This window comes from Carya illinoinensis, chromosome 1, assembly GCF_018687715.1.
Source record: "Carya illinoinensis cultivar Pawnee chromosome 1, C.illinoinensisPawnee_v1, whole genome shotgun sequence".
Lineage (NCBI taxonomy): Eukaryota > Viridiplantae > Streptophyta > Magnoliopsida > Fagales > Juglandaceae > Carya > Carya illinoinensis.
The window spans coordinates 49,485,526-49,513,193 of record NC_056752.1 but is presented as its reverse complement, the minus strand read 5'-3'; the positions used below and the strand labels follow the sequence as shown (position 1 = coordinate 49,513,193).

Sequence of the window (27,668 nt, the reverse complement as noted above, 5' to 3'; positions counted from 1 at the left end):
CTGATGTAGCACATGTATTTTAGTTGAGATCAGCTCCTCAATGACGATAGATAATTAAATGGAATTTTATATCCATTTTCATTACATTAACTGATAAAAAGAACAATGGAGATAATGCCAGGATTGACTCCGTCCAAAGCACGACTTTAACAGCCAGTTTCGAGTTACGATGTTTTGTGTGGTGGTGCAAAATATAATACATGGCATTGGCAGCAATTAGGAATTGACTCAAGTAAAAAAAATACTGGGAATTTCGATAGGCATCCCAATGTTGCATGGATGAGAAAGGTGCCATTAACTTGGAACAGTTGTAAATCTCACCCATCAAAACAATTTCCTCGTAGGGGCTAGCATCTAGCATCAAGTATAAACTTAGATTTTGAAAAATCTTGATTGTAAGTGATTTTACACACCAATACATATACCCATCCAACTTGATTGGTCAAAAAGTCAGACTTAAATAAAAATTATATCAATTAGAATTTAAAATATGAAATCAGCAACATTGATACGTATATTAGTATTTGAATTCGCTTATACGTAATAAAACTCTAAATCTATTCAGATTCTCACCACGCGGGTGAATGCAGTCGGTTTTTCACCCATAGGATCTGAAAAAATCAAATTCTAAAATAAATTGAATTGTTTCTTTCAACCCAAGATTCTCGTTTCCTTTCCCTCGTTTTGAAGATCCAATAAAAACCTTAAATGAATACAAAATCTGCTAGACTAAGCTTGTCATTATAACCAGCTGAGCATGGTCTGACCTACAGATTTGAGAACTTCACCATAAACACCTCAAAAATATATCTTCCGTGACGTCAATGTAATTATGTCTTCAATGGAGCTTTTTTCACCCTATCAGATATCCGAGCAGGTGCTGTAGAATGCGACTTAAACCGACCTCTTCCTTCCTCTTCCTTTTCCTAGTTAATGCAAATCACAAATGGTTAGATTCTTTATTTAAAACACGAGTAATGCTATATACTAAACTTGTATCCCACTTTCATCCCTCTTTGTAATGTGAAAATTTCCAATCATCCTTGGGTCATCTCTTTTTTTTTTTTAAATAAAAAATTCATTGATGCACAATGTCACCTCATCATAGTGAGATAATGGTGTAAACAAGAAAAATCATGAAAACTGTGGGATTAGTATTTATTAAAGAATCTTGGGTCCAAGTTCAATGATAAAGCAGCCATGAAGAGTTTGCAAGTAAATATACCTTCCCATCAGACTGCTAAACAAAAGAAATAGCTTTACAAACCTTTTTCTTAACAATCTGAACTACATCCTCATCTTGAAGAACATGGCTAAGGCCACAATGCTGTGGGTAGTGCCTCGCACTTGTACCCCAAGCTAGCACATACTTCACATCCTTGACCAAACTTCTGTGTATGTGGTTACAAAAGTCTTCAACAGTGCAGCCACCTCTATCCTGAAAGCACATACCAAGAGTGATGAATTGAAAAAAGGATGAAAAACAAGAAACTCCAATACATAGATAAATCCACCTATTAAGAGAGATCTGAACAGATGAGCGTGCAACATACAGCAGAAAGAACAACAGGATCTCCAAAATCAGGTTGCTGGCCTTGTGGCTTTGTGTAAACTCTTACAAGCCCCATTTCCTCCCACATTTTTGCAAGTAGTCTGTCGAAGTTGAGCTGCACAAGCAATTAGATGAGCCATATCGGTTATTAAACCATTCACATAAAATGAAAACCGATATGTAATATAATGCAAAAACTAACTAGGGCCTTATATCATTCATTTGGGTGTGCATTAGATGAGGGGTAATATGTGTTTTGCAGGTATTGAACAACATGTGAACAAAAACACATTTTGCAAGGAGAAAATTCACTAATCCACTCAATATCACCGCTGCTGGTATTAGGAATTGATATGGTTGCTCCAAAGTTCCATACTTAAACCACTCAAAACTTAGCATATATTAGAAGCATAAAACCTACCTTCAGATTGCAACTAATGACAACAGAATTAGGTTGCCGGGCTAATTTGTCAACATCATCGATACCAATAACATCTATCTTGTTGTAAACATATATACACTTCATATATTTACGGTTTCCCTCAATGACATCTATAAGATCATCCACTGTGGCATCCTCACGAAATAGCAACTGCAACAAAATCAGTGAAGAACTTACAACTTTAAGGTGTGGAGACTTAGTGGATAGAAAGTAATATGCAAGAGAAACAATCATTCTAAACACAAGAAGGTCAGACTAAGCTCGACATGTAAACAACTTTGCATCTGGTAACACCCACCTGCTAACTAGTTCACAATCCAGTCTTCCTCCTTTTTTTTGGTTTGACAAGTACAATCCAGTCTTCCTCTATGAGGTTTAGAACCAAAACTCATATCTTTTTTCTACATTATTTCAATTTTTCCTTCTTTGTTTACGTATTATTTCAAATTTTCCTTCTGCGTTCATGTATTTCTACTTACATATTTGCATATGAGTTAGACAATTTTTTCCAATTTTTTATAAGTGTAATCCAAACACACTGAGATAGAGTCGAACATCTAATGAGCATTGAAAAACATATTAATTTCTCTTTCCAAGATTATAAATAAATAACGTGTTTTCATACAAGGGGAAAGAAATTTTGCAGTTGAATCAAAGACAAAGTAAATGGCAAGGTAAAATCAGAAGTTGCCATCAACGATAAACCTTTTCTCAAGACATGAAGATGCTATAAGAGACACTCCACACTAAAGCAGTTACTCAATTAAGCAATAAAATTCTCCTTAAAACCATTATTAACACCATTGACGGCACAAAAGCATAAACATAATTGATCCAAGTTCAAACTGAGTACCTCTGCATTGTGGATTTTGTATTCGTGTAAAATTTGATAACAAAGCTTTTCATCCACATGAGTTAAAGGATGAGTACTGTTGAATGAAATGCCTCCAGTTTTTTTCTTTTTGAAGTATATCTGCCAATTAAACAAAATTATAAAGCAAGCCAAGGTTCCAGTAGATGGACAAACAAATCGAATAGAAGAATCAATGCAGGTGAAAAGCTTCAAACAAAAACTCCTGAGAATGTTGATATTCCATAAACACCCTTTTTTTATTGGTAAGAGAGAGATATTCCATAAACATTCTTGAAAATAACATACCTGAGGAGGTCTTTTGTTTAGACGCAAGCCCACAGCTTCCAGTTCCTTTGTCAATATCTGCCGATGTCCCTCACTCTGAAACATTTTTTTTTTTTTTACAGAAAATCAAAATTAACATAATCCAAAATTCAAAAGTGCAAAATAGTATAACTAATAGCAGCTCACAAGGTAGAGAAAAGAAACGAATTTAAATGAAGAAAATTAATGGGAAAAGGTTGAATTTAGACAGTAAAACTATGCTGGGAAAGTGCAACAGTACAGGAAGAAGTACCAAATAGCAGAGTCATATATGTGAAAAGGTAACACAGAAATAAAAAAAAGGTATATTGGACCCAGTAGAATACCCCTGGGTAACCAGTAGATCCACAAATTCTGGCAGTACATCTATGGATTCCTCCCATATTCATAATAGATGGTTTTGAATTATCCCAACTGGGGACAAACTTTCATGACTGAACCATATAGGTCGGTCTGCTAGGTGACCTAATCACTAGAGCTAGAAAGATACTTACCTTCGAGGCATCAAGAACCATCAACACAATGTCCGAAGACTTGGCAACAGCAATAACCTGAGAGAAACAGTCATCAAATTATTTAATCTTCATGACACCAAGATATATTAAGAAGATTGTAAATGAAAGAATCAAGTGCCCATTAAAAATATCATCTATATTTGATTTAAGACAAAAAGACAATCACACAAAGCTTATCAAACATCCTTTTCTAGTGGCTTATAAGATTACTTGCATATTCAAATGATTCATAATTATCTAAGATAAAAATCAGTTGAAGGATTTTACCTGCCTCCCACGTCCCTTGCCTTCAGATGCACCTTCAATAATACCAGGAAGGTCGAGCAACTGAATTTTTGTGTCATTGTAGTGTATAATCCCAGGAATGCAAGTAAGTGTTGTGAACTCATAAGAAGCAGCTTCTGAATGAGTGCCCGTTAACATGGTTAAAAGTGTCGACTTCCCCACACTGCAAACATGTTAGGACATGAAAATTCTTCAGACATACATATTGTTTTTTGATAAGTTCAGAAAGAAATGTCTGTTGCATGTTGTCAGATCCACTAGAAGCATTTGGTGACAAAAACATTGCAAAGAGTTCGCTGTCTTCCACATACATGCATTTGGTGACTTATAGAAAGTTCTGCATACATGTACGTGAGAGAAAGTGGGAGGGGGGCGACTTAGCTTTTGGCCAAAAATCACAAGGAAAAAAGTTGGTCCTACATTACTTTTACGACATTTATTAGAAGATTAATGCATGCCCAGTTCATGAGATGGCAAACCTTGGAAATCCTATTAGTGCAACACGTCCATGTCCAAACTTGGTAACTTCAAAACCCTCTCCACCACCACTAGAACCCTGTTTCATAGTTCAAACTAACAATAAAAACCGCACCTTGAACTTGTTAACAAGCCTACACTGATGGGAGGCTGTAAAAAGTACATGAAATTTAAAATATGAAAGAAACAAAAGAATTTAGGGTAGCAAACACTAAAATCTTAAAATTACAAGATGCCGCACATGCTAGCATTTCTTCCTCGAACAAACACAAAAATATAGAATTACGTGATAATTAATCTGGATTCAACCGTTAACACAGGAAACTATGGGCTTATTTGAGTGTATTTAAAAAGATATTATCAAAAGCTGTTTTTTTTTTTTAAAAAAAAAAGGCTTACAATCATGATGTTTTCACAGGTTTTGTTAAATAAAAAACAATTTTTTTCTTCAAAAGCGTTTTATTTTTAAGAATTATTCTCATAAACAGTTTCTGAAAAGCACATGTATACCGCATTTTGGAAATATTTCTGTTTCCTTTTCTTTCTTTTGAGAATTTAGAAACAGAAACCAACCACTAACATACCTTTGGAGGCTCCAACAATTGCGTCCTTAGCTTTGCTATCTTCGCTTTGAGCTGACCAAGATGATACTCTGCATATTGAATTGACCAAAATACATTTTACCCACTAAATAAAAACATCTTACTAAGAATCTCAATAAGTGTAGGCATAATTAAAGAAAAAAATTATATCAAAGACTGAGACTTGGACAATTGTAATTAAAAAAAACGAAACTGGGAAAGAAAAACTAACATAACATGAAAGCATGCCCGAATAAAAATCTCTGACTCATTAGTCACTACGCATTCAATTAATAGTACCCGTTGCTTTGTTTTTTTGTGTCCGAGCCATCTCGGCTTCGATTTCTCGGATCTTTTCAATGATACCCATTTTTCCTGATCACTTCAGTCTTCAGCTGTAACCACAAAAATCAATATAAGAAAAAATGGTTTAACTTTTAGGGGTACAAAATTACAAATATTCTAGTAGTACTTTCGATAACCAGTCAAGCATAAGTTCACATAAAGTAGTGCTGAGAAATCGTCGGAAGGAACCAAAAAAAGAAAAAAGAAAAAAAAGCCAGCGTTAGGAACAATATAAGAAGCCAATTCGATTCGATCCTCTTGTTCTTTTCTTGCGATTTCTCAGCAACCAAAGGAACCGTAAATCCTAAGGATAAAAAGGGGGCTGATTGGTTTTTCTAAGCAGCTTATGTTAGTTGCATCATCTGAAGCACAAATGAATCGCAGATAGAGAGAGTGAATAAATTATCACGTTTGGTGGATGACTCACCGTGACTCAATTGCCGGCAATCTCAGGAGTGGATCGGAGAGGAGATATTTGCAGTGACACGGGGGAGAAGTGGAAGAGTAGGTCTTGGATTATATCCAAGGGAGAGGAATTGCGGGCGGCTATATTTAGAGGCCCAATCTTTGGGCTCAATAACCAATTTCTACTCAGAAATGCTTCCAACGGTGGCAAAGTGTGCCGTGCAGTGACATATATTATTTGAATCAAAAATTTTATGTGCAGTCATTTTTGTGCACTCTTTTGTGCACTCCAGTGATATGATTGGTTGAATATTAAAAAAAAATTAATCCAGCCAATCATATCAGTGGAGTGTGCAGGGAGTACGTAAAAGTGACTGTATGTAGCATTGCTCTTTAATTAAAATTATCATTTATTTTTTTATTTTGAGAACAATTTTTTAAAGCTATCCAATTAATTAAAATAAAAATCCACTCACAGACTTGATATATTAAATAAATTATTAGCACGAATATAAGTGGTTGAACTAAAAATATATTTTAAAAAAATAAATTTATAAACTAAGTATTTTGATATAATATGTTTTATTAAAAAATTATTTTTATTATAAAATATATTTAACGTATCATATAAAATCATATTAGTTTGTAAATTTATTTTATATAATCTTTTAATAAATGTAACACTTATCTAATATGAAAGAGTGATACTATATGTATTTATATTTTTATTTATAATTTTATTTATAAGACTTATTTTGTTATTTTTAAAATTTAAAATTTTAGTTTATTAATAATCGATACGTGGAGAAGTAAGTTTTTTTTATAAGTTTTTCTTAAAAACATTTAACATTTTTCAATATGAAAACTTTATAACATCAATTTATAAATAAAACTTATATTATATATATTGTTATGAACTGAATGAAAAGAGAGAGTTTTAAGAGATTGAGAGAGAATGAGAGAGGACATTCTCTTATTGATCTATATATTATATAACATCAATATACCCATATATATAGGGTTACAAAAGAGACTATGCATTTGACGACTAGCACTATACATTTGACGGCTAGCTAAATATGGTTATACAATTCAAGATGGTTTATAACATTTTTCCTTTGAATGACCATATTTAAAGAATATGCCTCGTTAAAACCTTACCAAGGAAAAATCCTGTGGGAAAAAGCCAATGGCGAAGGAAAAATAGTACAGTATTCATATGTACCGTCGAGTGCTTTATGATTGCCTCATTAAAACCTTGCAAAGGAAAACCCAGTGGGATAAAACCTTAGCGAAGGAAAAAGAGTACAATCAGCACAAGTCTTCAAGACATTACTTCCCCTGAAAAGTGTATGATAACAGGTCTTCAAATCTCCGCATTCCAATGTTCTGCACAATTTTCTTAAATGTTGCAGTTGGTAATGCTTTTGTGAATAAATCTGTCAGATTATCACTTGATCATATCTGTTTGACGTTAATTTCACCTTTCTCCTGAAGTTCATGAGTATAAAAGAATTTAGGTGAAATATGTTTGGTTATATCACCTTTGATATATCCTCCTCTAATTTGAGTAATACAAGCAGCATTATTTTCGTATAAAGTTGTTGGACTATCATTAATCACTGAAAGACCACACTTTTCTTGAATATGTTGGATCATTGATCTTAGCCAAATGCATTCTCGACTTGCCTTATGAATTGTAATGATCTCTGAGTGATTTGAAGAGGTAGCAGATAGATCTCCATGATATAGCAGAATTTCCATAAGTAAATACATATCCAGTTTGAGATCTACCTCTGTGTGGATCTGAAAGATAACCTGCATCTGCATATCCAACTAATTGTGGACTTAAACCATGTTGATAAAATAATCACAACTGGATCTTTCTGCTCATCACTACTCTTCTGGAGTTGTACTCTTTTGGAGTTCTTGTAAATAACACAGTTAGTGGAGAATTCATCAACATTAAACTGCTAACCTCATTTTTCAATAAAAACGGTGGCCAGCTCTTTAGATCAGACAAGCACCGCAGATTTTCAACTCTTCTGTAGCTGTCAGGCGTGCTGTCAGGCGCTGCAGAGCTATGAAGCTATATTTCGTCTCTTTTCTCTTGCTTCATGAGAGATGCTGTATCATAATTTTCTCTATAAAAGAGATATTCAGCTCATCTTTATTCGCATCTCATCTTCTTCAATTTTCTGTAATCATACTGTATTTTTACTCTGCAATCTCTTTCTGCATTCTTATCCTGCAATCTCTTTCTGTATTCTTACTCTGTAATGGCTCAGCGATCTTCTCATGGCCAATATATGAGGTATTCTGCAACTCGTTCATCAGCTGTTCCTGCTTCTACCACAGATGCTATCATACAATATAATGATCTGACTCATAGGTTCTACCACAGGTGCTATCATGCAATATAATGATCTGACTCATAGGTCAGATAATGAAGCTATTTATGAGCTTGTGAGTCTCGGTACCTGATACTCATCATCCATTGTCGCATTTTCTCAGCGACTGCAATCCAAAACTTGTGGAGTTGACAAATTCTACGAGAATATTGCTATCCTTCAGCGACTTCTTCTGGAGTCCAACATGAAGATAGGAGCAATAAAGTAAGAGAATAAGAATTTAAAATCCTTACTTAAATCTTCTTTTCGATTGCCCACCCCTTTAAATAGGGATGCCATGCAGATTCTTGAAGAATAAGAGAGTTTGAAGAATGAGGCAAAGTGCCTTAAATTTCTGTAATTTTTGCTTCAAGATAATAAAATAATTATTTCACAAAGATTCATATTTGTGTATCTATCATCTGGTAGGTATTTTGTATGCTTCTTTTTATTTCTTCTTTAATAATGCACATTTTATATCAAACCCATAATATGAATCTGAAATACTAATTTTATTAAAAGATGGTATTTCATGACTAATAACATCATCCATCTTCCCCTTGAAGCCGCAAGGGTTTCAGATTTGTATTTCAAATATGTGCAGTTTTCATGAGTTCTTCTAAAATCTCAATGACATTTAAATCATATATATAAACTGCAATATTAGCTTGTTTCCATTTGCGTTTGGATTGCTTTAGATCATATAAGGATTTTTGAAACTTGATAGAATACATATTTCTAGATGTATTCGTATTAGAAGTTTCAGACATTTTCTATCATTCAGAGATTTTCATATATATATCATGATCCAATAATCCATATAAATATGCAGTTAATCATGCATATCCAAACTCTCGGTAACTTTCAAGCTAATAAAAATCTCAACATGATTTCAACCACTTTAAAATCATATCAATATTGTTTCTTCGAAAAACTAACTTGTGATTTCAATATCACATTTTCATATTAAAAGTTTCAGGCTTTTTATATCGTGTATATAAATATCCACTGATATTTAACAAAAATCACATCTTTAGGTGTTTGGACTTTAAGTTCATATTTATCACATTTTACTTAGTGATATCAATTCTGCAGGAATTGAGAAACTGACTCGTGATTTATATATCACATTTTTATTTCCTTTCTATAAATACCCACTGACATTCAATAAGCATCACCTCTTTAGGTGTTTGGACTATAAGTCCCGATGCATCATATTTTACTAGTGAATCAATTCTGCATGAATTATTTCTTTCAAATTTGGCCAATATTTTACGTCGTATTCTTCGACGGTTCTTGATTCACTTTCTCCATTACTTCTGGTAATGTTAATTGCTATTTCATATGGAAATACGTTGTCGACAACGATTTTATTTCTATCCATAATTTCTCCAATATTCATGAAATGTATCGAGATCTCGTTATTTTCAGGTACTTGTCCCTCTTCAAGGGAAGACATTTTCATGAAAAACCTCTTCAGGAGGCACTTTTCAGGAGATTTATACTCTTCAAGAGTTTGGAGAATTTTATACTGAAAATTTGGATGAACTTTATTGCTTGTTCTGTGGGTATGGCCTCTTCAGGAGCACCAAATTATTTGTGTCTTTCTCTTTTGAAATACTCTATCTTTTGTATCGATAAGTCTCACATGCCTTTAAATATGTCTTTAGACTGTTGAATTTCTTAATTGTCCTACAGGGACTTCAATCCTCGCTGGGATTTCAGCAGCTAGAATATGAAATATTTTTATCTTATTGCATCCAAAATTTAATTATCATCTGAACTTCTGGTTCACATATGATAATCAAGATAACGTCGAATAATTTCATCTTATTTGCTTCTAACAAATATTTTCTTTCCACTTCTGGTGGTAAGATTTTATAATAAAAGAATCTTCTGGTTCTTTTATAGACGTTCATATGAAAATCATTCGACTTATCGTAATTGATTTTGGATGATCAAGATAACCATGAAAAGATACAAATATTTTGAATCATATCACCTTTTGATGCATCATAATATTTGATTCAATAATTGTATAATATCATCTCAAAGATAAAACTTACAACTTTTCCAATACGAGCTTCTAGCCCGAAAATATATTCATTATCACGTCCAATCTCTTAATTTCTTTGAATGAAACGCATCGTTCTTTTCACTTCAGGGAATATAATGATATAAATTCATTATCATTCACTTCAGGGAATGATGTAGATCTAATAAGACGTGACTAATGATTCTTATCAAAAACTCATTATTTTGCTCCGTCACTGAAAGACCAGATATAAATTTAGAATATATTGTGAACGTTTGTATTTCATATTGCTACTTCAGGAGCATACTCGATATTGCTACTTCAGGAGCACATTTGAGACGTTCATTCAAATATATATTCTTTCTACAATTTCAATTATGCAACTTCAGGTGCATAAATCATAATGAACTTTTGGTACAAGTATCAATCATTTAAATTATGAGATACTCAAAAGCTATTATTGATTTAGGGCGATCCTTCAGGGATGCTCTATTTCCATTCTAAGATGAATCTTATTATCAATAATTCATAATAAGTATAAATAAATAAATAAAACTTGTATATAAACTATGTGAATAAACATAAAATTTATCAAGTAATAATAATGAATATAATCATTAATATTCATCTCAGTAATTGTAAATAATATATTAAAAACTTACTTGAAATTGAAGAGTAATCTTTAGGATCTCGTGCAGCTCTATCAGGACCTTATCATGTGAGGACTTTTTGCGTGTGTTACCAACTCCACTTAATGCTAAAAAGCTTTAAAAAAAAATCCAACTATTCAGCTTGCCGTCTGCTAAAATTTTTTTACATCCTGCACCTTTTTTAAGATATAATATTATAAAAAAAGAGAAGTCATAATAGGCGGCTTCTTCCACCAACCCTTTATGACTTTTATCATTTAGAAATTTATTTATTTTTTATTTATTTATTTGTTTGTTTTTTCATCAACAAACGCCCCATTTGTTGATTTTTTCTTTTTCTTTGTCCAAATGCTGCCGACAACCCTCTGCTGTCAAAATTGACAAAACCCATAAACCAAGAATCATGCCGAAGTTTCTTGATTGAACGCTATGGTGATCTGCATAGTTTTTTTTTTTTTTTCTTTAGCTGGAGTCCGTTCATGTCATGTTCCTTCATGATGTGATTCTTGAAGGGAATTTGTGAGTCGACGAAGGGCTAAGCAAATTCCTCCTTGGAAGATGCCGTACGGTTTACTTCCTGCAAAACCTCAAGACCCACCCCATTGTTCTCGTCAATGAGCCTTTTTGCTAAAAATAGAAAACAAGATCTTTGGTTCTCCATCTTGAGGTCGCCGGACAGAAAGTGAGGAGAGCCTCGTCGGTGTTGCCAGATTCAGAAGAAACGACACGGTCGACTGTCAGCAGAATGCGTCGTGCGAGTACATGGCCTCATAGAGGGCGAGAACCACCCTTTGATTACTGAAATCGGTTTCCTCCAGTTTGTCGGGTCCCTGCCAAGCATCAGAAAAGATTATGCAGGAAATTCAGGAAAAAATAAAGAAATTAAAATCACAGAGAGTGGAGGAATCGATTTCGGTGGAGTTGCTTCTCAATTCTTTTGTTAGAAACCATAGAGAGAAAAATTCAATCATCGATCCCCTCAAAGAGTTCGCCAAAATAAGAGATGGCTTTGAGAGAGAGAGAGAGAGAGAGAGAGAGAGAGAGAGAGAGAGAGAGAGAGAGAGAGAGAGAGAGAGAGAGAGAGAGAGGAAAGAGAAGAGAGAGCAAGATAGAGACAGAGAGTAATCGTGCTGATAACGTGTTATGAATTGAATGAAGAGAGAGAGTTTCAAGAGATTGAGAGAGAATGAGAGAGGAGATTCTCTTATTGATCTGTATATTATATAACATCAATATACCCATATATATAGGGTTACAAAAGAGACTATAATTTTGACGACTAACACTATATATTTGACGACTAGCTAAATGTGGTCATACAATTCAAGATGGTTTATAACATATATATATTTTTATAATTATTCGTATCTTACCACAAGTGATGAGTTTATATGTTAGCTTACAAGTAATAGTTATTGTTGGGACGTGTTTGGTACTCCTGTCGTCTTCGGAAACCTACAAACAGAAGATAAAGTGATATCTTCAAGATTTTTGGTCAAGCCCAGTAGTGCGTATTTGGTTGGATTAGCTTTACAGCATGGTTCCTTGCTATCTTTGAACCATGCTATCTTTCTTGGGATGTAGTTTATTAGGATTTTGATTTACTAATGTAATGCAGAGTGCAAAAATTGAGCAGAAGAAATGCTGATAGAAAATATATTCATAAGATGCATACGTCTGAGATTGTACAAATGGTATTCGAGGTACCCAAAACTTATTCATGAGTCTTCAGAAATTATCCAAAACGATCCCCTCTCTACCTCCTTCCCCCTTTTCAATTCACCCTGCACACTCAGCGTAACCACCCAAATGGAAAGTGCAAATGATAAAATGACTAAAGACAAACATACAAAAAAAAATAACAAACTATTGTAAACTGAAGGGCTGGCACCTAAGATAGTGTCTTATTTATTCTTCCAAACGGTGTCGTCTCTCTTCTAGCTCCAAACGGCATCGTACCGAGTAGTGTCTTCATCTTCACTTCAACACTTCCGACTTCTGGTCAACAGATTCACTTCCATGGAGGGTCATAACATTATGGTTACGGGAGATCAATGCATTGGAGACATTAATATAGGGGACGGTTACCATGGGCTAGCATCATGCTGAAGATCATTGACCTCGTTGCTCGTTACGCCTTTAAACTTTCATTAACACGGCTATTTATGGGTTTCTCACCCTCGCGAATAGAGTTCCAAGTTCTTAGCTTTCGTTCGTCAGGCTCATGATTCTCAGGTACACGGGACTCTGGTTCTTGCAGTCCGGCCCAATTCTTTTGGGGAATATGCGGTCCAACAGCTATACTGTTTTATAAATCGATGTATAAATATAAAGAATTTTATTATATATAAGTAAAGTCGCGCATTAATTTACATACTAATACTAATTTCTTCATAATTAAAATTTAAATTAATACTATTTTTAATAAAATTTACTTTTTGACCAATCACAATATAGATTGATGCACATATTAGTGTACAATTGTACTTACAATTAGATTTTTTCAAATATAAATATAATTTATTAGTGGATTCATTACATTCCTACAAAAGAAAGTCAAAGTACAAATACGTTTTCATGTTAATTGATGCAATGAACTCTGCTCAGCAATAATAAATGAAGCTCGGCATTGATGCGATAGACTTCCATATGAACAATGTGATTAATGTGTTACTAAGCAAGCTTATAATGACTCCAACCAACCATCCATGCAAAGCATCATGAAAATGTATCGAGGAACCAACTTTAGAATGCCTACAGATAAAAAAGTATCTTTATTTTAATTTTGGAATACTAAAACGGTATTATTTACAAATGTTACAAGTATCCCGACGTTGTATCCTGCGAATTTCTACTACCCACAGTCGATTTGCTTGTGCTAAGATTTGGAGGAACCCGTGCATTCGTCTCAGCAAGCTCTCTCACCCGTTCCAAAATTGGCTCAGGAATGAGCATTGAAGTGGGCTTCCGCGAGTTCATCTATTATCGACCACAGAAACTACATCAGCTAAACTAGACACAGAGAAACAAGAATAACAACTGCAATGATTCGGGAACTTCAACCCAGACATCCGAATTATATGTCAAAATAATTTTGGTATCAGGTTTTCCTTCAATGAAGTAATTTCAGATCGTTAATTGCAGTGCATTGTATAATGGTCAAGCGCATTCTATCATACGAGACAGTAAAGTGATATATATTTATTGACAAGTAAAGTGCATTGTTAACCATGACCCTCTAAATTGCAGTCCTTGGAAGAAGACATCAGATTCAACACCCACCCACCCACCCACCGCCACAAGCCACTTGGATGAAAGAAAGCATGAGAGAAAAATATGTGTGAATGCTTACCACATCATCTGGAGGTGCCTGTGCGAAGCTAGCTTTTAGCAGGTTCCTCCACTTGTCCTACACGTTAAAATCTGTAGTAAGCCTTGAAGGTATTTGTAAAGGGTAACATTAATTGCCGATCATATCAAGATAACAATGTCAAATAAGTATTAAATTAAAAAGACAAATTGTACTTTAAGATCAACGGATGTGCGGTATGAATAAGATGCAAAAGCAAGTCGCTTAATGTCGGACCACCGTCCAGCTCCACACTTAGATACACCCTCAACCAATTTCATAACCTCAACAAGAGTCCAAGCTCGATGATGCTTCCTTCTCATTCCACCTTTTGCAGTGGGAACAGTTACTACATTATCATCTGAATTATCTCCGGAAGAATCTGCCTGTGTCGTCCTCAAATTCTCTCCTAGTTCACTTCTGCTCATTACAGAATGATGCATATCTTTCTCTAGTTTAGCAAAGTACTACATAGGAAAAATAATTGTTAACCATAAAATTAAAATGCAACTGCTTTCAAGAACAAAAGATAACATGGCACTCAATTGCTCAAAAGAAATGTCATACCAGGAGATCATGGCAAAATAATCATTTTAAAAAATGCTGCACCAAACTTAATAGATATAGTTAGACCATCTCAATTCATCTCACCTAAACATCAAATCCTTTAGCAGATACAAGATATATATCCCCCTTAATGCAGCTGATAGTTGGGGGAGGTTAAAGAAACCATATCAGCTGCTTTATCTCATTATCCACAGAGACTGCTGCCATTACTTCAGACTATTTTAACTTCCTGGAAACATGATTCATGAAATAGGCCTGTAACATCATCCAGAGTCACAGACACCAGAGCACTATACTGTACTTCTATCTCAACATGAGAAGCAGAAGACCACGGACATGAGACTTTCTTCTAGACAGAAATTCTCACAACTCCATTGGTAAGTACTTATTATCCAATCAAATTGACAACAAAGATGAAAACATCACGATGTGATAAACTCAAATGTGATCTTACTGGTTGCCGAATCTGATCCACAAAAGATTTCCTTTTCAAAACTTTGGTCCCAATATCCTCATCTGTTTGAGAACTGTGTACACCAAGGGCTTTCTTTACCAGTTTAGTTGTCATGCCCATGCCACTTGGATTGAACTTCTACCAATTAAAATTTAAATCGAATTAGTTTTGTAGTAAGAATATTTTAGTGTGAAAAAATAAAATCCAAATATACCAACAAATTGGATTAAACATAGTTGCATGCTGTTAGTTCTCCAGCCAGCTTAGCCAAATCAAACCCATGTTTCGGTTTAGTATCGGAATCTAAATGTTTAAATTTCCTTATGCAAGTAAACAAACTACAACACACACCCCAAGGTTTGTGCAGTTCTATCACATCCCATTTATATGATATTCAATTGTTTTTGAAATGTTTCTTGTTCCGACACAAGGAAGCACCAGTCACAGATACTGATAAGTTTCCAAATCGATTCTGTTTATCACAGACATTGATAAGTAAATATAAAATATTGCACCTAGAATTTTAAATTACAACTGCACTGTGCACAAAGTGAAGCAATGCCTTGACTCATTTGCCATCTAGCAGGGAAGGAGTGCCATGAAAGGACTACAATATGCTTAATAAACAAAAACCCGAAAATATAAAATCCAGATGACCAAAGCCACATATGTATAGCTCTGGTATAAAAGGTACCACATACCACAAGAGCCATGACATTTTTCCTTGGACGGCTTCTTCGAACCCGAGAAACATATGGAACATGAACACCGGATCCCCCAAGAGAGTCCAACCGAGTGACAACAGTTCTCCCATCTGACAGCACATTTCTGACAGGCATAGCGAAAGATCTTGGGGCGATCTGGCCAAGTCCAGCATTCTTAGGTGAACTCATCAACCTTTGGCTATTATCTCTGGAATCTACTTCTGATAGTTCTATATATCGTTTGGTGGGCTTCCGAATTCTTTTCGCTGTTCTCTGTTCTGTATGAAGCTGCTCACTCCCACTATCAAGTTCCACATTATGATTTCTTAATTTCTTGCCAGAACCAATTTGATGGTCTTCAGATTGGCTGCCATGGCTTCTTGGTGAACCTTTACAGTTTACATCAATTGTTCCAACTGATGGATCATGGGTGAATGAACCATCCACATCCTTGCTGCCTTCATCGTCACCTTTCTTCACTAATTTGTTATCTTTAGTCGTGAACATTGTGGTTGATATGTCACAAGAGTTAGTCAATCCCATGGATATCCTCCTCTTAAGCCAAAGCTTGTCTTTGACAGTAGTTTCTCGCGCAAATGTTGCTTTAAACACTTCATGAAGTTCTCTAATTGATAGTTTATCCAAGCAAATCTCCCCCTTTAACTTGGAAAAATCAGGGTTCAAACCAGCACAGACAGCAGCAGCTGATGATCCACTTTCCATCATTTTATCAGGAGGCTTTGGGCACCCCCCAGTGTCTCCAAATTGATTGATATGGTCGTCCTTCAAACTTAAAGTTGATGAAGGAAAGCATTCCTGCAAGGAAATTCCAAATTGAAGCTTCTCATCAGTACCAAGCAAATTAAAATGCCGATTGGGACATAACATTGTAAGCATGCACATTGTGTGTGTCAGTGCGTGTGCGTGGGTGAGCGGATCAGAACATCCACATGGTGTGTGTGCATGTGCAGGTGTGGAGGTGCAAATAACAACAAGAGGAAGTAACTTACAAAGCAGAGTTAATTTCTTCAACAACCTTTGGTGCTAAAAAAAATGAACAAAATGCACATAGTTCCCAGTCCAAGCATGTCCATTTACTACACTCCAAAATGTTAGATATTTTCCTATGCATTCACCATAACATTATTTCATCTCATCAAATCCCATTGAAAACACATGGTATGTTCTTACTCAAAACAAGCACTCCAATATGTTGATTTTTTACCTCAAGGGTAACACGTGAGTTGGTGCCATGAATGCAATAACACATGAAGATAAGAATTGACAAAGCAGAATGCTTAAGCATATCCTTGTTGCATAATTTGTTTTTTATATGTCATTGCTGCATAATAACACAAGCTTGCACATAAATTACTTCAATCATCACTATTTTACTACACTAAAATATTAAAAATAAAATTCAAACAATAAAAAAAGATATGTTTGACATAGCAGCACCAATGCAGGAATATTCAACAAGTGGTTATGCAAAAAATCATGTGAGTAATGAAAGCTAATCAAAACCCAATCAGTTCTCAAACAGAGGAGGAAAGTAAACTATATAACTTAAAAAAAGGCAACCAATACCTCAAGCCGTGCATTTAGCTTACAAGCATCGGCTTCTGAGTTCTTCGACTTCAATAAACCTGGCATATATTGCTTATTCAGATATGAAAGTTACATGGAACTAGAAACATAATATAAAAAACAAGTGTCCAATGACTTATCATACCAAGTTGCTAATCAGGCAATCCAGTACTGAGCTTCCAGTAAGTTGGAAAAATCCATTTGATGTTGTATTTTTTTTTTTTTTTTGATTAACAGAACATCTAAGAACTTAAATTCCTATTTTTGTTATATGTAGGGAGTATAATACTCTAATCAACATAAAATATTTATAAGAAAAAAAAGGTTTAGATGAACTTCCAAAAACTTAGCCCCTATATACCCAACCCCCTTGTGCCCGCCTAAACAACATCTAAAAACTCAAATTATTATTTTCTTAAATATAGTGAGCATGGCATTCTAAAACCAAAAAACTTAAATCAGCGAAATTAAATCCAGAATGCTGTAACATTAAGACGCAATTGATCCAAACAGTTTACAAAGTGCACATAATCTGTATCTATCTGTTTTAAGTTGTCGTTACAAATGATGGGTATTAATAAAGTAAAATTGGAAGAATTAATAACATGATAACATGAGAAGACCTTCTGAGCTTTCTATCAGAGTCTTCTCAGAGGACAACCCTTCATCGCACATGCAGCCCAATATCTGCACAGTATCAGCAACATCATGCATTTCACTCTTGTCATCTTCAAGAAAATCCCCAACCTCCATTATTTCATCATCGGTTGCAGGCACTAGTCTCCCATCTCCTTCAACCTGGATATCAATTAAGACATCAGGTCTATTTTTTTATGCCCTTAAGCTGCGTCTAGTTGCATTCATCAGAACACCACATAAATACAAGCCTTTAATATCCGACAAAAGTTTATCATATAAAACAAGAAACAAAGTGCTCTTCTGTATCTACATCTCAACCAACAGCAGTTCAACATTTTTCAAGCCAGAAAAGAGAAACCGGTTTCTCATTTTAATTTATATCTAAACAAAAGCAACAGCATCGACAAGATGATTATAAATATATTTACACGTGGAATATAACTTATACAAGGAAAAATAATGTACCCGGACAAGCTTGTAGATAACCGGATCGGCAATCTGCTTTGGCGAAGACAGAGCAGAGCTACTTTTCTCAAACCCGTTCCCTTCATCATTCCACTCAACTCCAACCACTGTTTCCATGGAAAATCCACCATATGCAACTCAAATACACAAACTGAACATCCAAAACAAATGAACAGTAAAAATAAACAAATGATTCAAAGTGAATTTTTTTTCTTTATTAAAACTTTATCCACGTGCAACTCAAGCATACAAGAATATATAACAATAAGAAAAACAATAATACTATCAATTCCAATTTTCTATATCCACACACAATATATATATATATATCCAACGTTACTGAAAACTACTAAGCGTTGCTTTAGATGCTACTGAATCTCAGTGCATAAGTCCACAAAAAAATACTTTAAATTATAAAATTTGAACAAAAAAATCAATGAAATAGTACCCAAAAAAAGAAGATGAGAATTACTAGAAAATGTTGCATTTCGAAGCATAGTTTGAACTAAAAATTTAAATAAACCAGAGGAACATGGTGGTTTGGGCTTACCATAGGACTAAGTGGTGACTCCGTCAGTGCAACTGAAACGCCCCGCTGAAACGTACCGATTGCGAGTAACTCGGAAAAGAGCGTCCAGTTGAGAGAACGAGTTGTCGAATAGAGCGAGAGAGAGAGATAGGTTAGTCTGACTTTGGGGAGAGAAACTTATTAAATACGAAAAGGAACTCGAGAATGAATGGATGAGCAGATAATCAGAGAGAGAGAGAGAGAGAGAAAAGAGCCTCTGTAGACCTCGCTTTTCCAGTACGCTGTGTTTCCTCCCCCATACGGATACGGGTTCGGAATCAAATAAAAAAAATATTCTGATCTGAAATTCAGGGGTGTTTGGAGTCCGGACAGTGATTGCTGAGGCTCGCGAGTTCTGACAACGACTGCCACCTCATGTTAGTTTAATGTAAGGACGGTGCTACAGGCACCGTTGGTGGCTCCCGCTAGAAGTCACCTTTAAGTAAAAAAAAATTTTTATGAGTACTGTTACGGACAGGCACAGAATGGTGCCTATGCGCGAATGCCTTTGACGTGGCAAAATGCCACGTCATCAATTATATTAAAAAAAAAGTGTAGAAAAAGAGTGTGAAAAGCAAAACAGTGGGAAGGTTATTTGAAGCTTGGATAGCAGATCTCCTCCTCCTCTCAGATTTCTTCATCTCCCAGGTTTGGAAATCGCACATATCATCCTTCTCTCAGACCTCTTCATCTCTCAGATTTGGAAATCGCAGATCTCATCTTTTCTGGGTTCTTTTATTTTTTGTTTTTTACTTTTTTTGTTCTTTTTCAAGTTCGGCTTGCTTCGGCTACACCCTCTATAATTTTGAACGCCCTTCAGTTAGGTTTTATATGCTTTTTAGATTCAACTTCTGGGTACGTTGCTATGTTTGTAGGTATCCAGTGCCTCAACGTGCTGAGACTCAAGGTAGGAGCAAAGCTGTCGGGTCATTGAGAAGGTAAAGAGGGTTTTCCACTCCACTATCCCATTTCCAAGATGTTGTGCCTCCCTTTCCTAAGATAATATATTAAGAATTTGTAGGGTTAATAAATAAAAAATATGTCGTAGGTGGATTTGCTTCAGATTATATAAAGATATTGTTGGAAAGTTTTTGCAATTATTTAAGGTTAGCTTGCCTAGTATAACAGAGTTGAGAAATCAGAATGAAGAAAGTCTAATACGGATAATCTCTTGTTCAATATACAATTAATCTTTTTATATTTATCTATATGTATTAACATAGCTTATTATCTTTGTTGCAAAGCCATGGAGAAAAGCCTTAAGTATTTATTGAATATTCCATCATCGGATTTTGGTGGACATATTATCTCATGGGCTTTACTATGAAAACCCCTATTAATTTGTTAATGAAGCCATTACAAATTTACAAGGTTATGGAAAAGGCCAAATTGACTGTGGGTTAAAGGGCATGATGGCATATGCTCTGATAGAAGTACCAACTTGTATAGAGAAGTGACATCAGATGCTTTTATAGCCGACTCCAAATACTTTTTTTGATAAGTATGGTAAACTTTACTCAAAGTGCAAAGGGGCACAACCCAAATACATCTGAAATATATGATAGCGAACACCTAACTGCATATTTCTAGCAGCAGATTTTGCAGCACATATGTTCATGAATATGCAGCTGCCATATCACCTTCGAAACCCTGTTAATAATGTCTGTCTATAGAGCAGATTTTTTTGCTAAAAACTGCTGCCCCAGTTTTTCTTTTTTTTCCATTAGTCTGATAAAGTCATCCTATCTCAAAACTGTCAGACAATGAATAAGATATTCCAGATTGATGAATTTTCTTATATGGAAGTTGTGCCATGGTAACTTGGGATGTTGTGTGTTGGTGGCATGGGATAGTATATTTCATTTGTGTGTTGGTTTGAGCTGATGTGTGTTGGTATTTATACTGGTATATATGGTATCTGCTTACTTTAGGAAGTGTGATTAGTTGCTGGTCCCACGTTGGATTTTGACATATTGAGTATTTGAAACTACTTTGATTGTATTGCAAACTTTTATGCAAACTGTTAATTAATTGAGGTTCATTGTTAAGGTAGTTACCTTTTGGAATTGTGAAGATGGGGAAAGAGAAAGAAGACGCATCCCGCATAACACCTCCTATCACTAATCCATCAACCCCGGTATTGTACACCTCTTTCAACAATTGGTGTGTGTTTATTTTATGTGTACTCATTGGCCACTTGGGTTGAAGTCCTCATATTGCTCCCTCTTAGGACATATCAAGACCACTTTATTCAGGCGTTTCAAACTACATGCCAAATTACTACAGTCCAATGTCTCATGCGTGGTTACCACCTTTTATGCCTAATCCAAGTTCCAACCCATATCCATGGACCAACCAGGTGATCGTTGGCATGGTAGCTTTAATTTTACGAACTTTAATATTTGCTCTATTTTTTTTTTAAATAATTTTTTTCTTAAAACTACAGCAACACCCATGGAATTCTACTTGCGCTGCTGCGTCAAGTACTGCTGCCCTGAGTAGTTCCGCTACCTTGTATAGTTCTGCCATACCAATGATGGGGCATCTTCCAACTACCTATCCATATCCATGGAGCAACCAGGTTATTTATTTTTACAATATTTACTATCTTGTTATTGTGCTTTATTTTTCTGGACTATACATTTTTGTTTCTAAGTATGTGTATTAAATTTTTATTTGCAAAACTGCAGCAACAAACATGGAACTCTACGATCGCACCCCTGTCTAGTTTCGCAACTAATGTTAGCTCTAGTGTAGCTACTAGGTCTAGTGTACAAAGCAGTGCTACTGTAGTTGCTAGCTCTTGTTCGACTTTACCAACATTTTCTCCTTCGACAAATGCCAACTCATATCCATGTGGTAGCGAGGTGATGCAAACAGATCTTTCACATGCGTTGTATTTTTCATTTATCCAGAAAATATGTTGTCATATAATACTCGTTTCTCCTAATTTGCAGGAAAATAAAGTGGAACAAAGTAACTCTATTGAAGAGTTTAGTGACAAAACATTAGACTCGATAGATTGTGAAGAGCAGTCTACTGCCTCTTTGGATAATACTATTGAGACCAAAGAGGCTGTATGTTCCGGGTCACTTCATGTCGAGCAATCTGATGGGGGTGATATCACTGAGGAGCCAAAGCTAGGGATGTGCTTTGAGTTGGAGAATGCGTTGATGGATTTTTATAAACATTATGGAAAACAAGAAGGTTTTCCGGTTATGACACAAAGGAGTAAAAGAGAGAAAGATGAGACTATCAAATATGTTACTCTGGGATGTGCTCGTGGTGGCAAGGCACGGAATAGAACATCAAATATCTCAAGGCCTCGGCCAACAAGCAAGACGGACTGCAAGGCAAGGATGAATGTAGTGCTCAAGAATGGGAAGTTGTGTGTCACATCAGTTTTTAACACACACAATCATGTACTCAGTCCAAGAAAAACAAGATTCTTCAGATGCAACAGAGAAGTTAATGAGTCAGTTAGGAGGGTGTTGGATACAAATGATCAGGCTGGCATACGGATGAATAAGAGTTTTCAAGCTCTTGTGACTGAGGCAGGTGGGTTTGAGAATGTATCATTTGGAGAAAAAGATTGTCGTAACTATATTGATAAGGCACGACACCTACGTCTAGGTAAAGGTGGTGCTCAAGCACTGTTGGAATATTTTATAAGGATGCAATACAAGAATGATGACTTTTTCAGTATTATGGATGTGGATGAGGATGATAGGCTGAGAAATGTGTTTTGGGCGGATGCCCGTAGTAGAGGGGCTTACTACTATTTTGGAGATGTGGTAACATTCGATACCACATACTTGACAAATAGGTATGGCATGCCATTTGCACCTTTCGTGGGTGTAAACCACCATGGACAATCAATTCTTTTGGGTGCAGGCCTTATTTCAAGTGAGGATACCGAATCATTTGTTTGGTTATTTAAAAGTTGGCTTGATTGCATGGATGGAAAAGCACCAAATACTATTATTACAGATCAAGATCGCGCAATGAAAAATGCGATTGCCATTGTTTTTCCCAACACGCGACATAGATATTGCTTGTGGCACATATTGAAAAAGGTCCCTGAGAAACTTGGTTCCCATACTCAATACCAATCTGGGCTGAAAAGTAAGTTACTATCTTGTGTCTATGACTCCCTTACTATTGAGGAGTTTGAGAATTCTTGGAACATCCTCAAGGATACATTCAACTTGCATGAAAATGCTTGGCTGCAAAGCTTATATGCAGAGAGAGAGTTTTGGGTGCCTGTATATTTAAAGAACACATTTTGGGCTGGGATGAGTACAACTCAGCGCAGTGAGAGCATGAACGCTTTCTTCGACGGCTATGTGCATGCCAGGACAAACCTTAAAGAGTTTGTTGATCAGTTCGACAATGCATTGAAGAAAAAAATTGAGAACGAAAATCAAGCAGGCTTTCATTCTTTCAACTTCACTATTCCTTGCATATCACACTTGGGTCTTGAGAAGAAGTTTCAAGATGTGTACAGAAATGAAAAATTTAGAGAGGTTCAACAAGAGATAATGGGAATGATTTATTGTCATTGTCGTTTCGAGAAAATGGATGGAGTAATCGCTACTTACTCGGTTGATGATGAAATTAAGGCTGAAAATTTCATTAAGGAGGTTACTTATACTGTTTTGTTTAATGAGGCCGAGTGTGAGGCAAAGTGTATTTGCGGGTTGTTTGAGATGCGGGGGATAATTTGTAGACATATTCTTGCCATCTTTTCAGCTAGGAAAGTCCGGGAGTTGCCGGAAAAGTACATATTGGACCGATGGAGAAAGGACATAAAACGTAGGTATAGTATTATTCCGAGCAGTCATGACGTTGCTGACCAAAGACCAGAAACAGTTAGGTATAAACGTCTATTGAAGATTTGTTATGAGGTAATAACAAATGCATGCTCTCAAGATGGGCATACTGAGGACATGGTATCGAAGTTGTATGCGATGAATGACGTATATTGCACCTCGAAGCCCCACAAGATACAAGAGAAGAATGTTGGAGATAGTACCATGAATGCAGCCACGAAAGGAAGTTCGAAAAATGTGCTAAGTCCTAATGTTGTCAGAGGCAAGTGAAGACCCCCATGTAAGAGAAAAATGTCAAAAATGGAGGAACAAATGAGAAAAAAAAAAAACTAAGGCTGTGAGAAAGAGAGGAGATAAAGGAAAAAGAAACTTGGTGAGAGTTTCTTTGAAAAAGTAGCTTTTTTCATTTGATAATATACTGTATACTTTGTGAACTTTAATTGTTAACACTTTTTTAATTCACATCAGAGGCGTGAATTGGACACCGAACTGATGGAAAGTAGTGGAAATCAACTTGGCCCATCAAGAATGAGTTTGCAAGAAAACTTGGGGACACAAGAAAGTGTACCAAATCCTACTTTAATTCATTTATTCATTCATTTATAAACTCATTTTTATTTAATATTTGGGTCTTACTTTGTGTCCTATTACATACACAGATGCAACTTAGGATGGATGGAACACAGCCAGAGATGGCAGATGGAACACAGCCAGAGACGGCTTATGGAACACAGATGGAGACGAGGGATTCAACGCAGCCGGAGACGATACATGCCACAACTGCAGGATGAAATGGATGTACTGTAATGGGGGATAATCTGTAGATGTAGAATTTGTAGATTTTATGGGAATGTATTTACAGTATTTTTCTTAGTGAACTTGCAGTAGATGCAGAATTTGTAGTTTTTATGGGGATGTATTTGCAGTCATCTACTTAGTGAACTTGCAGTAGATGCAGAGTTTGTAGTTTTTATGAGGATGTATTTGCAGTCATCTACTTAGTGAACTTGCAGTAGATGCAGAATTTGTAGATTTTATGGGAATGTATTTGCAGTATTTTTCTTAGTGAACTTGCAGTAGATGCAGAATTTGTAGTTTTTATGGGGATGTATTTGCAGTCATCTACTTAGTGAACTTGCAGTAGATGCAGAGTTTGTAGTTTTTATGAGGATGTATTTGCAGTCATCTACTTAGTGAACTTGCAGTAGATGCAGAATTTGTAGTTTTTATGGGGATGTATTTGCAGTATTTTTCTTAGTGAACTTGCAGTAGATGCAGAATTTGTAGTTTTTATGGGGATGTATTTGCAGTCATCTACTTAGTGAACTTGCAGTAGATGCAGAATTTGTAGATTTTATGGGAATGTATTTGCAGTATTTTTCTTAGTGAACTTGCAGTAGATGCAGAATTTGTAGTTTTTATGGGGATGTATTTGCAGTATTTTTCTTAGTGAACTTGCAGTAGATGCAGAATTTGTAGTTTTTATGGGAATGTATTTGCAGTCATCTACTTAGTGAACTTGCAGTAGATGCAGAATTTGTAGTTTTTATGGGAATGTATTTGCAGTATTTTGCAAATTAGTGACAAAAACAGTACATGCAGAAGTTGCATATTTTATGCTTGGGTATTTGCAGATTTTTTTCTTGGTGACAAAAGCAGTAGATGCAGAAATACCCAAGCATTGTTTTATGCTTGGGTATTTGCAGTATTTTGCTTAGTGACAAAAGCAGTACATGCAGAAGTTGCATATTTTTTGCTTGGTTATTTGCAGATTACTTTGCATGTTTCTGCAGTATTTTTCTTGCCATGTGAAGAGCAGGTTTTATTAAATTCTTACTTAACTTGCAGTACATGCAGAATGAATAAGATAAACATGGGAATGGAACAATGCAGTATTTTTCTTGCTAAGTTCGACTCATTGTCGGCTCAAAACCTGGGGACAGAATTTTAAAATACCACATTTTCATTGCAAGTCTCAATAAATACAAAGACTTTCCACAAAATACAAAAATGTTCCACATACATGAGAATACCAACTTTCTTAATACTACCTACTTTGTTAATAAACAGTGGAACATTAAAGAACAAAAAAAGTCTAGACTTTTTACAAATAAAGTCTCAAGTACATTCATTTTAGTCTAGACTTACAAAGGCTAAGTTCCTATCAAATACAAATACAAAGTGTTCATCATTTCGAGCATATCAAATACAAATAAAGTACTATGGACATTAGCCATTGCCCACGAAGCAGAGTGCGTGCATGCCGCATGTCGGCTTCTTGCCTACGAAGATGAGCTTCATTGTTGTGGAGTGCTAACTCCCTCTTGTCAATCTCTTCTTCTCTCTTTCGAAGCTGGGCTTCATCATTGTGGTGTGCCAACTCCCTCTTCCCAATCTCTTCTTCTCTCTTTTTAAGTTATTTCTCTTTACTTAATATTTTTGCTTCTCTCTTTACAAGGGCTTGCTCTTTGTATTCACTACCATCTGCCCACTTGAAATATTTGCAGTGTGGTAATCCCTGTGTAGAACATAAATTGCAGTACAATTCTCTCAAGAAACACACAAGTACAATTAATATGTAAATAGAAACACACAAGTACAATTAATGATATATACCTCTTTGTTATACATTGGACACCCAAAGAATGCTCGGCCAGAATTTCTTGGAGTATTTGATATTCTAAGTACAGCTTCTTTCCCACAGCTGCACATTGGGACAGTACTCAATGTGCTATTAACAAGAGATGCTGAAGAAACTGATGATGACATTCTCAATTCTTTTTCTTGATGAAGAAACATCAAAATAAATAAATAAATAAAATCTCTTGTTGAAACAATAAAAAGAAAACAGTTTATTTATATATATGGTCATGTTCTTTAGGGCTGACTTCTCATTTGTCACAACATCCTAAGATTAGTAATATATTTGACAAATGCAAAGTCATCTGTCTTGGCTCAAGTTGTGTCTTTATCAATGTTCTCAAAAAACAGGAAAGAAAAATAAAAAATAAAAAAGAGTAAGATTTAGGCATTGTTTGGGTAATATATATGGGTTTCTAAGTTTTAGTGGGTTCATGTTTCTTAGACCATTCAGTCTTTGTTATCCATATCAAGGAGTTATTAAAATTATTTTAGTAATCAAAACTGGCCAATGTATGGCATGCTTTCTTAAAATGAGAAAATGGTTTTATTCCTTTGTACTATTAGTCCCACTTTCACGATATGGACAAAGTCACAAAGGTTATTTCTCCAGAACATAAAGGTGATAATTAAGCACCAGACCCTCAACCTTAATTTTAATGAACAAATGTTACGGATCCATAAATAAATATAAGAAGTTGATCAGAACAATTGAATTACTTGATGTCTCCGTACTGGCTATGAGCTCCGCATTAGATGCCAAAAGCACACCATAAATAATTTTAATTTGGAATAAAATTGAAAGTAAAAGCCAACAGCCAATAAAAACGCTACAGTTCAAACTAGAAATGCCATAACCAAGACAATTGATATCCAAATCAACAGAGTTGAAAATATCACATGCTGATGAGAAACCATCTCGATGTCTAAAGTAAAAGTTGGCAATAATAGAATTTGCAGATGAGAAAGAATACAAAAAGTAACACAAAGATTGGACTGTAGTGACAGA

At 35.3% G+C, this 27,668-nt stretch overlaps 3 protein-coding genes across 8 annotated transcripts; 1 reads left to right on the top strand and 2 right to left on the bottom strand.

Moving 5' to 3' along the window:
• Window positions 1–612: 612 nt before the first annotated feature.
• LOC122280886 (developmentally-regulated G-protein 2) lies at window positions 613–5,962 on the bottom strand. 3 transcript variants are annotated; one of them, XM_043091985.1, is made up of 12 exons: window positions 5,802–5,962; window positions 5,330–5,424; window positions 5,033–5,100; window positions 4,451–4,527; window positions 3,954–4,134; window positions 3,666–3,722; window positions 3,154–3,228; window positions 2,848–2,967; window positions 1,974–2,144; window positions 1,554–1,667; window positions 1,268–1,438; window positions 613–926 (listed from the first exon to the last, which is right to left on the bottom strand). In XM_043091985.1, the coding sequence occupies exons 2-12, from the start codon at window positions 5,397–5,399 to the stop codon at window positions 831–833; spliced, it is 1,200 nt and encodes a 399-aa protein (XP_042947919.1). In that variant the 5' UTR covers window positions 5,400–5,424; window positions 5,802–5,962; the 3' UTR covers window positions 613–830. The 3 variants fall into 3 exon arrangements, with proteins under 3 accessions (XP_042947919.1, XP_042947928.1, XP_042947934.1); XM_043091994.1 differs by lacking the exon at window positions 1,974–2,144; XM_043092000.1 differs by lacking the exon at window positions 5,802–5,962 and having other exon boundaries at window positions 5,262–5,383.
• Window positions 5,963–13,497: 7,535 nt separating this feature from the next.
• On the bottom strand, window positions 13,498–19,531 carry LOC122280870. Of its 4 annotated transcripts, none has more exons than XM_043091941.1 (9): window positions 19,170–19,529; window positions 18,620–18,770; window positions 18,139–18,313; window positions 17,516–17,574; window positions 15,926–16,744; window positions 15,225–15,359; window positions 14,380–14,670; window positions 14,207–14,263; window positions 13,498–13,833 (listed from the first exon to the last, which is right to left on the bottom strand). In XM_043091941.1, exons 2-9 carry the CDS (start codon window positions 18,734–18,736, stop codon window positions 13,672–13,674), a joined length of 1,815 nt encoding a protein of 604 aa, XP_042947875.1. In that variant the 5' UTR covers window positions 18,737–18,770; window positions 19,170–19,529; the 3' UTR covers window positions 13,498–13,671. The 4 variants fall into 4 exon arrangements, with proteins under 4 accessions (XP_042947875.1, XP_042947874.1, XP_042947890.1 ...); XM_043091940.1 differs by having other exon boundaries at window positions 15,225–15,362; window positions 19,170–19,528; XM_043091956.1 differs by having other exon boundaries at window positions 15,225–15,362; window positions 18,620–18,726; window positions 19,170–19,528.
• A 2,313-nt stretch (window positions 19,532–21,844) lies between these two features.
• Window positions 21,845–24,810, top strand: LOC122300804 (protein FAR1-RELATED SEQUENCE 5-like). The gene is made up of 4 exons (XM_043111702.1): window positions 21,845–22,054; window positions 22,145–24,274; window positions 24,488–24,583; window positions 24,679–24,810. The coding sequence occupies exons 1-4, from the start codon at window positions 21,845–21,847 to the stop codon at window positions 24,808–24,810; spliced, it is 2,568 nt and encodes an 855-aa protein (XP_042967636.1).
• Window positions 24,811–27,668: the final 2,858 nt, after the last annotated feature.

Coding starts and splice junctions, on each gene's coding strand:
- LOC122280886 (XM_043091985.1), bottom strand. CDS start 5,399: ATGGGTATCATTGAAAAGATCCGAGAAATCGAAGCCGAGATGGCTCGG. Junction 4,135..4,450: donor GCACTAATAGGATTTCCAAG/GTTTGCCATCTC, acceptor ACATGTTTGCAG/TGTGGGGAAGTCGACACTTT. Junction 927..1,267: donor TTCAGATTGTTAAGAAAAAG/GTTTGTAAAGCT, acceptor TGCATTAACTAG/GAAAAGGAAGAGGAAGGAAG.
- LOC122280870 (XM_043091940.1), bottom strand. CDS start 18,736: ATGGAAACAGTGGTTGGAGTTGAGTGGAATGATGAAGGGAACGGGTTT. Junction 14,264..14,379: donor GCACATCCGTTGATCTTAAA/GTACAATTTGTC, acceptor TTTAACGTGTAG/GACAAGTGGAGGAACCTGCT. Junction 13,834..14,206: donor AGGCACCTCCAGATGATGTG/GTAAGCATTCAC, acceptor GGTCGATAATAG/ATGAACTCGCGGAAGCCCAC.
- LOC122300804 (XM_043111702.1), top strand. CDS start 21,845: ATGTGTATTAAATTTTTATTTGCAAAACTGCAGCAACAAACATGGAAC. Junction 24,275..24,487: donor ATGTGCTAAGTCCTAATGTT/GTCAGAGGCAAG, acceptor AATTCACATCAG/AGGCGTGAATTGGACACCGA. Junction 24,584..24,678: donor ACTTGGGGACACAAGAAAGT/GTACCAAATCCT, acceptor TTACATACACAG/ATGCAACTTAGGATGGATGG.